General features: G+C 39.6%; 1 protein-coding gene across 2 annotated transcripts in view; it reads right to left on the bottom strand.

Annotated features, from left to right (window-relative positions):
• Positions 1 to 232: 232 nt before the first annotated feature.
• The window catches only part of OSBPL2 (oxysterol binding protein like 2), a 34404-nt gene continuing 24120 nt past the window's right edge, over positions 233 to 10516 (bottom strand). For both annotated transcript variants that reach the window (XM_041417855.1, XM_041417856.1), the window contains 7 exons: positions 9420 to 9527; positions 8381 to 8470; positions 7621 to 7741; positions 5675 to 5803; positions 4821 to 4944; positions 4083 to 4173; positions 233 to 2916 (listed from right to left, as the gene is read on the bottom strand). In XM_041417855.1, the coding sequence (XP_041273789.1) occupies positions 2814 to 2916; positions 4083 to 4173; positions 4821 to 4944; positions 5675 to 5803; positions 7621 to 7741; positions 8381 to 8470; positions 9420 to 9527 (766 nt within the window). In that variant the 3' untranslated portion in view covers positions 233 to 2813. The remainder of the gene's footprint in view (positions 2917 to 4082; positions 4174 to 4820; positions 4945 to 5674; positions 5804 to 7620; positions 7742 to 8380; positions 8471 to 9419; positions 9528 to 10516) is intronic.

The raw sequence follows: 10516 nt of genomic DNA, 5'->3' as shown, positions 1-10516 counted from the left end.
CAGGCAAGGTCAGTGCTGGGAGCGCTCCCGAGGCTCTTCCCGCTGCCCATTCCAGCCAGCACCTCCACCCGGGGCTGGAGGTGTCCAAAGCTCTGATTTAAATCATCTCTGTCCAGTGACCATCCCAATGAAATCAAGGTACAGCCCCACAGCTGGCTGAGCAAAGCCAAAGTCCTCCTGCCCCCGCCACCAGCTGCTCTGTACGGGTCTCACAAAAATCTCTGTCACCATCCAGAGGCCCAAAGGGTATTTATTTATTAAGTATTTATTATAATTTCTTTCTAGCTGGTTTCTCTATGCAGCTGTATTAACATATACTAACACAGTTATCTTATATACAGTGTTTAATCAAGTTATAAAAGTGACATTCTTTCAAAAGGTGCAAAGTTATTAATGTTTTGACACGTAAACTACTGAGGCGAGATCTGCATCGAAAATAAAAACTTTTGGACTTTGAGAGCATTAGGAATGCCAGGGCTGGCCAAGCAGAGCCGTGTCAGCAGCGCAGGGAAAGGGTTCTGAAAGTGTTGCCAATGAAGAGCAATAAATTAAAAGAATGGGTTTGGAACTAATCTGAAATTTTACTGAAAACTTCAGACTAAAGGAAAGGGAGACGGGGGTGAAGATGTAACCAATGAAGTGTTCTTAAACTGGAAACGTTCCCAGTTTCTTTTTATATCCCATGAAGATTCTATACTGAAGTTTGGATTAAACACACTGGTACAATTGTTTCATGCTTTCACATAATGACAAGGCTTTAGGTCTTTGAATTTAAATCCTGGCTTAGACAAAAGGGATGCTAACCTGTACACCTCCTCACAGAACATCTGTACAGTTTTTTTTCCATTCAGGCAATTTCTATTTGTATGCATTGTTTTAAAAACATCACTCCAGCATCGAACATACTATGTAATTAAAGTAAGTTTTAAACTCCCACTGGTCTAATATGTGATTCATTTTAATCCTCACCTAACAAAAAATTCCCTATGGTATGTGCAGCATGTCTGGAAAGGGGTTAACAGTGCCTGACATTGTCATTAAAGCTCAGGTTTTTATCAATACTATTTTTATGCTGTTCCATGTAGATCAGCAGTGTCTTTTCAGAAGTGTCTGTGCCCATACTAGGAACAAACACAACCCCACTGTGCCACTAATTCCAGCTCAAGTTCTGAGGACTTCCATCAACACAAGTTACACATTTTGGCAACAGAATCAAGGTGCCATGAACAAGATTAAGATGGTGCCCCTCCTTATTGCCTTGAAGTTTTACAGCTTATTTTTCCAATGGAGACAACTAAATTTCCCCCAAATGTAATCCAATTGTTGTACACATGATTTGCTGGAAGAATTTCTCTATGAATATGTTAATTTTCTTTTGCTTTTTAATTCTCTGAGAAACACTTTAAAAAAATCTACTTTCTGGATGAAATCACAGATGTTTTGGACACAAATCAGACCATTCTTTCTTGAATGCTTCATGTTGCTGGCACTTAACACCAACAATTTCTAAATTACTGTAAACTTCGCAGCAGCACAGCCGCTCTCCATTTTCGCCTGGTTACTCAATTAGAAACTTTCATAAAAGAAGCAGCAACATAATGATAAGTTTTAATTACTGGACCAAATTTTTCAAGCCTTCTTCCACACCCTGGCCCCTGAAGAATACCACTTGAAAGAAAATTAATGCATCAGTTCAGTAATTGATTATTTCCAGTATTATATGGCTTCGATGGTTTGATATGGAACAAAAGAAAAAAAAAATCCCACTTTTTGACATCACGTGCTCACAGGAAACTTGTAATAAGTATAACTCTGCCAAAGCTTTAAACTGATTCTGCTTTTTCACACATACAAAACAGACATGACCTAATAATGAGAAACATGCAAACCAAAACTTCCCCAAAACATGAACCTGCGTGGATACACACACGGAAGTGCTTCCAAAGGAAAGTTTAGTCTAGAAGCATACACAGTGCCAAAGCTGCCAAAGGTAGTGCAGAAGAGTTAGGCCTCCAAGTGGTAGCAAGCAATATATTGTACATTGGAACCACCTCGACATTCCTGCTATTGCTTCCAAAGCTTCTCCTATGGTAAGAACAGCATTTGACCTCAGGAAATGCACATTTTGGGTGTGCCCTTCCCTTCTCCTAACGTATGCTCTATGGGATTTATCACAGGTATGCAGTTTAATGCTCACAGTGTCCCAAAGTTGTGAAGACTCTGTAACAGACAACTACAGTGTGAGAGGCTGGGGCTGGGTTTTGAGTTCCCAAGGCTCTCAGTTATGGAATTGTTGAGAGTGGGGCCAGGAGCTCCCGTCCCCAGGGAGTGCTACATACAGTATGGGGAGTGTGACAGGACTGGGTTTGATCCTGTTGGTACCACGTTGGCTTTTCATCCCTGCTCCAAGTGCCAAAAACTTCAGCTTCTTCTCTATTGTACTAAGTATCGAGGATATTATCTCTAGTTTATTTAAGTTATGTAGTTTTCAAGGATGTTATGTGCTCTACGGATACAGCATATCCTCCTGCCAGAGAAACTAGGGGAGGAAATGGAGAACCAAAGGTCCCTCTGAAAATTAGTGAAAACTTGATGATTTCAGGTGCAGCTTTACGGAATGAGCGCAAAAGTATTTAAATATTTGGCAATCCAACGTTAGTGACAATTAAATCATTGATTGTTGACTGATAGAATTTCTGTTAAAATTTACTTTGAAAAGCTGGTTTTTGCTATCAACAAAACCAGAGTAACTGGCTTGGAATGAAATCTAGTAACTAGATGTCCGGATGAGATGAGCAATTGCTTCTGGAATTTCAGTATATGTCTGGACAGTCTGAGAAATTTCTATCAAAATAACCACCTGAGTACAGCCAATCTGGAGTCCCAGTGTATGGGTTAGTGCCTTGATGAAACCATCTGTAAAACAAAAAAAGGAGAGAAACAATAAAAGAAAAAAAAAGCAAACACAATGAATAGTTTTTAACAGAGAAAAAACCCCCAGTGTTGCTTCTTTTACAAAACATTCTAAAAATACACTGGTATTTCTTATAAAAAAATTCCTTGGAAATATTCTGAACAGGAAAATAATTGAACTTCCTACACAATTATCACCTTGTAGAGCACCTTTTATTTTAGCATAAAGTCAAGGAGTATTAAATGGATTTAAAAATTCCTGTCCTATTCCAAGTAAAAATAACATTGACTCTCTAGATTATATATACTAATTTTTACTTTAAAAGAATGCCAAATCTGTTACACAATCATTTTTGGAAATTTCTCCCAAGGGGAAACAGTTTCTGTTCTATGGAGCTGTGTCCTGCACAGAACATCAACAGCTGCTCACTTTTAAACCACGTTAACCAAAACCAATTTTATATTCTCTGGAAGAGCTTTTTCAAGGCATTAACTGGAAAAAAAACTGTAGCTACTCCTTCAGCTTTGGGAAAAGAATGCTTTCTCTTCTGAATTTCATAAAATCATGGAGCATCCCAAAGTTCTTGCCTTTGAAGGAAGCAACTGGCCATGAGCACACAGTTGACTGCACAGCACTGGCAGCTGTGAAAAGAACCCTGTGGGAGCAGCAGCCAAATCACACATCACTCCCTGATGCACTCTGTGACTCAGAAATCACTTGAATATGCAGTCAAAAAGGCAATTTCTGAAGTATCCAAGCCAAGAAATCCAAAGAGTGTGAAAATAAAAGGCCCCAGAGGGCCACAATGTCTTGTTCAACTACCAAAAGCTGGACAGGAACTGGTTACAGGAGAGATGACACTTAATATTTCAACATTCATTCTAACAAAAACATGACCTCTGTGGGTTAAAAAAAAATTCAGCATTACCACAGTAGTTAATTATGACAGGCTTCAGCACTTATTGTTAGATATTTTTTCCAAGACAGACTTATCAACAATTTTAGCTTCCAGCTACATATTTAATTATTGACCCAGCAATGCTTTAAGTGACAGTACAAATTGTGCTGTCATGGAAGCAATCAGATACATGCTGTCCTGAACAAAAACAATTCAAGCAGTACCCAACTATTCCAAGCTTAAACAAATTCCTCCTGCCTTGCCCCTTACCGTGTGTGCCACTCCACCTCGTCTTTCGCACGCTCCTTGCGAGCAGCTCTTTGCTTCTCTTCTAGCCTCTCCTTCTCTCTGCTTGCCACATCTAGCCAATGTTTCAAGAGAAATTGGTAATTTAGCAAAAAAGAAACAAAAATGCAGAAAACACAGGAAAGACCAGAAAATGAAACAGAATTCATTTAAGCAAGACAAAGCATTTGCTGTACACAGTCTTTAGCAACAAAAACCTACAACTCGTTTCAGAGAAGTTGCTGCTGCAAACACAGAGCTGAAACTGCAATGTTGGTGTTTTATCTCTCAGAAACACTGCACTGAGCCAGCAGGGAAGAACTCAGATTAGGCAATAACAGAGAGAGTGATTTTTTTTCACTATTTGGCCTTGTGTTTCCTCTGACAAACACCAGTGCAGCAGAGCACGTCTGCTCACCACATGTCTCTCCAGACAAACTCCAGAGCAAGTGGAGCACGTCTGCAGCTCCTCCCAAGCTAACAAACATGCAAACACATCACAACACAGGATAGCAGCCCTGGGATGGCTCTGCTCTCCCAGGCTCTTCTGGGAGAAAACAGACATCATACACTGTTCAAAAGCATGTTCAGTGCACAGGATGAAAAAGAGTTAAGGCTGCTCTGAGAATGAGAAAGTGAAGATTGTTTCCTGCATCGACCTCCCTTCAGCCAGCCCTCCCAAAACGTTCTCCTGTGCCAGTATTTCCTGCAGCAAACACATACCCATGTTCCCGTTCTCCATGTTCCTGATGTCCGGACGCAGCCGGCAGTCCGTGGGAGCCAGGATTGCCTCCATGCCCTGCTCCAGCTCATTGAGGCTCACAGCAAAACTGGTGAAATTGTACATCTGAAAAGCAAATTGAAGAGAACACGCAAGTTATTCCAGCAAAGCAGCGCTGGGTTCCTTACAATGAATGGATACAACAAAACTTCCAAGAGAAATTGCTGAGTCAAACCCCTACTGGCTGCCCTGAAAGCAAGGTTAGGCTCCTAAAACACCAGCTGGATTTTTTGTTGGAGGGGAAGAACAAGAAAGGGCAGATGGGGATAGAAATCACAGCTTTCATATTTTTAAGCAGTCTTTGCTTGTGAAGATTAAGACAGATTTCCTACAATATTGATATTTAACAGCATCATTTTTAGAAAACAAAACAAAACCACCCACACCTAAAAGACCAAAAAGTCTTGTTGAAACTATGGATATTAATATCCTGCTGTCCAGCTACTGCACCCTGTGGCAGCTTGTCTTGGACCAGCAGGGCCAGCAGAAGGGAATGTGTACCCATACTGCAGCCACTCTCAGTGCAAAGATCTCCCAGACAGGTTAAGCTAAATCTCCAGATTCCCATCGGCACTTGGAACACGTGTTCCCTGTGCCAGCTCAAGCACAGCAGGGCTGCTTTCAGCACAGGACTAAAGCACAGCTTGCTGGAGTATAATTTCAGTGTAGCAAGAACTGCCAGAGCCTGGTCCTGTGCCAAGGAGTGACACTGCAATGAGGCTCCCTGGACCATTACTCATCTTCCCCTGCATCAGTCACCAGCAAGAGCAAAGCAGGGGCAGATTGAAACAGTTACCTGTGATGAGTTTGGTGGCCTACAGTTTATTCTCCAAAGCAATTTACTGCCTGGTATGAACTGCACTGTGTCTTGAACCTCTGGCATATCATCAGCCTCATCATTTTCAGATTTACTATCTTCTTCATTCTGAAACAGATAACATTTGGCAGAGGAACAAAGGAACTGGTTTCATCCTGGATTCAGCAGTGACTGTTGAAGAATCTGTTCACATTTGAGATACTGAACACCCCTGTACTTCTGCCTCACCCCTCCTGTTTGCTTTTCCTCACTCTGTATACAGCCCCTCTCATTTTTATCATGTCTTGCTCCTGATATCCCTGAATAGTATCCCAACACTTAAATAAAACTTGAATATCTGTTTAAAATAAATCAGTAATAGTAATAATAGTAAATTAATGTCTTTCAGAATGTTTTCTCCAGCTGCCATTCTATCCTACGCCATAGTTTAATTTCACCTCACATGACCATTATTTCTACAGGTGCAAATGAGCCAAGACTGAAATTTAATCCAGTTCCCAAGTTAGTTCTTAAGGCATAAATAAAGCATGCCTGGTTTTGGATATTGCTTCATTGTTTGCAAAACATTCAGTTAAAAAAAGAGAGGCCCTCGTTTCAGTCTGATCCAGACTCCAATCACAATTATCACTACCAGTTTTCTCACTGTGAAGATTATGTCCTTAAGTTTATGAATGCAGTAACTTTCCTTCCAAGTTCCTTTGTTACCAGCTGCACTGCTGTGCTGCACATGCAAAACTCCAGTGGTTCAGGGGGCTGCCCTCAGAACCTGAGAGAATCTGACTGCTGCAGGACACAGACAGCAGCATTGTGGAATTTCAGAGCATTTCACCATGAGAACCCATTTAAAACCACAACAACCAGAAGGGAAATTTGAGGCAATAACATCCTGTAGTGACAGTAACAGTTTTCCTCACTCCCACCCCCTTTTCTATTTTCCTTCTGCCCTCTTTGACATGGCTTATTTCTTTCAATCAAAAATACCCTACTAGGTTAAACAGAGTCTGTTTTATACACTAGAAAACAGCTCCATATGGTTAAGAGTCTAATTTCAATCATTTGGTTTGAGTATTCATTATTTAAAAAGACAGTTCTAGGCTACTTTCCATGTCAACATCTGGTTTACTGTTAGACAGTTCCCCATGTAAAAATAGTCTCAACAGGAAGGAAGGAAGGAAAGAAAGAGTTGATTTTCTTAAGATGAACAGAACCTTATTATTTTTTCAAAAAGAGTCAAAATATAAGCCTGTACCATGATGGAATCCAGAGCCAAAAGCAAGGCCTGTTGTTGCTCAAGATTCTTCTGATGTGAATACTTTTAAAGTTTGAGCCTCTTAGCATCAAGAGTGATTAGCTTCTGTTTAACTTTTCCTTTTCAGTGAGGAACTGTTGATACAAGGAAACCCAAAGTCCTCTGCTGCACATACAATATTTCCCATTTTCCACATGACACTGAGGTCTTGGCAGCAACTCCCCTGACACTGCTTACATATGAAGTAAAACCCTGTATGTTTCCAGACCTCTTTTTTGTGAAGACTTTCTACATCCTAAGTTCTGAAAATCTGCATCACCAAAAAGAATATCTGACTTGAACAAAATTGCTATTGTTTTTACTGCCCAAATCCAAGTATTTTTACTGCTGGAGTTGGCAGTAGAGCCACTTTCCTCATCCAAGGACTGGACAACATCAGCTTGGGGGTTGATATTTGAAGATTTCTCTGACCAATCTCCAGCAGACACCATTCCTCCGAGCTCCCTTCCATGCCAGCACCTCACACTACAGCCTGCAAAGCTCTAAGTGCCTTCTCACTGCCCCATCCAACCCCTACCAAATGGCAGCTTTTATCTTTCATTCACCTAAATAAGATGTTTTGATTTCACTTCTGATATTTCAGAATCTTTTCTGCCTAAAGAATCCTTCCCCTTACCGACTTCTTCTTCGGCTCACCGCCTCTCTTCTCACTCTTTTTGTAGGTCTCATATGTGGTGGGATCAGTGCACCACAAACATTCTGTCCACTTGCCATAGATCACACACAGCTTCTTCTTGCTGCACAGAAATAAAGCAAAGGACACTGAGCTCTTCCTTCTGATTGGGCTGCTAAGCCAAGCCTTGCAGATTCTGATCTATATTAAATACTCAGCTTCCTACTTCGCTGTATTTTATGTTTCTATTTGCAGATTTCACAGAATCACAGAATGGGTGATTCTTAGAAAACACAGATGTTTGATAGGCAAAGAAAAGGTTTCAGCTCATTCCAGCCCTCCAGAACAGATCCTCATGACAGTCACATGCTTTTGCCACTGTTAGATGAATGTGGGTACATCAAAGCCAATTATAATACAGAGACTCAGAGTCACAAAACAGGTCTGGGTTAATTAAAAACTTCTAACAACCACATTCTCATTATTTTAAACTGAAGAGTGGAATTATGACTGTACAATAGTAAAACAGTTGCTGCTACTCAGCATTTTCCCTTCATTTCCAAAAGCTGGACTGGAGACTTTTTCTACTAATGCTTAAAAATTATCATCCTGGAATCAGGGGGTTTAACTGACACAGAGAACAAAAATGAGTTACAAACTACATTGCTAGCAACTTTAAAGTCACATCATTGTGGTCACTATGCCAGCAAATGAAATGCCCCAGTGTTAAAAACAGAGAGACCAAGAGGTTTTTCTCACTTACTGCTTGTCCTGGATGTATCCCTCTACTCTGTGAAGCTCTTTCCCAAACAGTCCACATGGTTTAAAATTAAGGACACATTTATCTCCAGTACTGTGGAGGAAATAAGTACATGCTTAGAGAAGCAAGCCCCTAAATACATCAGAAAATGTATTTTACTTTATTTAGCTTTTTAAATGTAGTTACAGTTAGCTGGTGGTTAGTTTATATATATATATATAATTGTTTTGGTTTAACTATGGTTTATTATCTGACCAGGACACACATAAAAATGACACACAAATTTCAAAATTCCACAGAACTAACAAATTTTGTGCAAGTACAGAAGACAGGATTACAGATTTGATGCTATGAGAAGTATCAAACAGCTGCTTGTTGGATTGAAGCTCTCATTTATTGACAGAGTAACGTGTGCAGTAGTAATGCTGCTCACAGAATTCTTTCCCTTATCATTTAGAAGGTAATTTATTTTATGTAAGTAAAAAGCTTTGATACAGGCAGTTGGCAGAGCAGTTGACACTCTTTAAACTCACATTTCCCAACTCTGCAATCATTTTTCTGTTCTGTGCCCTTAATTTAAGACATTGTCCATTATCTAAACTAAAAAAAGTGACAAATCACAATCAACACAATGGAGGTCCAATCTGCCTCTGACAATTATTCCATTCAATGGTTCTGGAGTTAAATTTAATTTCTGTTCTCTGGCAATGATGCTGAATTTGGATGGGTAACTCACAAATGTAAAACCTTTGCTCTCCATAGGCCATCTGGCTTTGTGCCTTTTTAATTAATTAATAATATTTATTTATTTTAATTTCATTAATAACATTATGATAGTAATCCCAGGCTTAGGGAGAGTTTGCATTTATCAGGAGAAGAAAAAAAAACAACCCCACAAAAAGACAAAAAACAAACAAAAAAAAACAAGACTTTGGAGCTAGAAAGCAGAGTTTGCTGCGTGTCTGACAAAAATCAAAATCTGCTCTGTAACACAAATAACCACAACAATCCCTACAGCCCCTGTGTTCATCATCAGCATTACCTGTGATTTACAATTTCTACCACTCCATACTGTTCTAACCACAGTTTACCAATAATTACATTATGTACACAACAGGTTGGATTTGTCCATGTGTAAGCTTCATTGTGCCTGTCAAGGAAATAAAAGAAAGAAATCATTTTCTTGAGCTTAAGATGGAAGCCTGCTTTCAATTCTGTTCATGGCAAGGCAAAATATTTAGCACTCCTCTGAACATACAGCACTCAGCTTCAAAAGAGAAGAGAAACAAACTTTTCTTTACAAGCCAACAATGTGTTGTATCCAAGCATTAGTGCAAGTTAATGAAGTGATATTGCCATTGTTCTTCTCCCTTCTCACATGAGTTTTACAGTTGCTGTGCTTTGGATTACAAATTTCAGCCCAACATAAAGAGCAGTCCAGGAATGCAACTTTTTCATTTGAATTTTGAAGTTTTAAGTGATAAAACACAGTATTTGCAGGAAAACCAGACTAATGCCTGTCTTCTATTCAATTGCTGGAGCAGCAGTAAATTGCATAAGTGGTTTCCACAAACATGCCACAAGTTTTCTCATCTGTATTTGAGGCCTGTTCCAGTGCCACTGAAGGTAATTTTGGGGGTGTCAGTGGTTTTTGCTTTTTTTTATTTGGTTGTTTAAGACCACTGGGACACAACAGCACTATTGCAAGCTCCACAAACATGACATTTTAAAATTCAGTTCACAAATCTATTCCATCCTTTCCCCAAAGATTTGCTGAGAAGAAGGAAAAATCCTAGAATTAATTTTCCATTTGGTTTATTGTTTTGGGAAAAGTTTTAAAGGTGAGTTTACAGATTCTAAATCCTTAAAAGACATTATTCCATAAATGATCAAAAAGTTAAACAACAGGACTCCTATTGTCACTAGCAGAGTCAAAGCCATCTATTCACATGCATCTTTCCATGCTAGTAAGGGAAATACTGAAGTTACCTGGTAGGCAATTATCTGTCCCAGAAAAGTTTGTAAACTCAGTTTTAACAGAAAATACAAAAAAAGCAGTGCTCTCTGTAAAAAGTGCCTTTTACTTCTACTTCCAGTGAGCATGGAGAGAATGCTCCCATGTCACGTTTCCAACCCATC

The sequence above is a fragment of the Onychostruthus taczanowskii genome, unplaced genomic scaffold (assembly GCF_017590055.1).
Source record: "Onychostruthus taczanowskii isolate IOZ18803 unplaced genomic scaffold, ASM1759005v1 scaffold57, whole genome shotgun sequence".
Classification (NCBI taxonomy): domain Eukaryota; kingdom Metazoa; phylum Chordata; class Aves; order Passeriformes; family Passeridae; genus Onychostruthus; species Onychostruthus taczanowskii.
The sequence above is the reverse complement of the archived record's forward strand: the minus strand, read 5'-3'. Positions and strand labels throughout refer to the sequence as shown.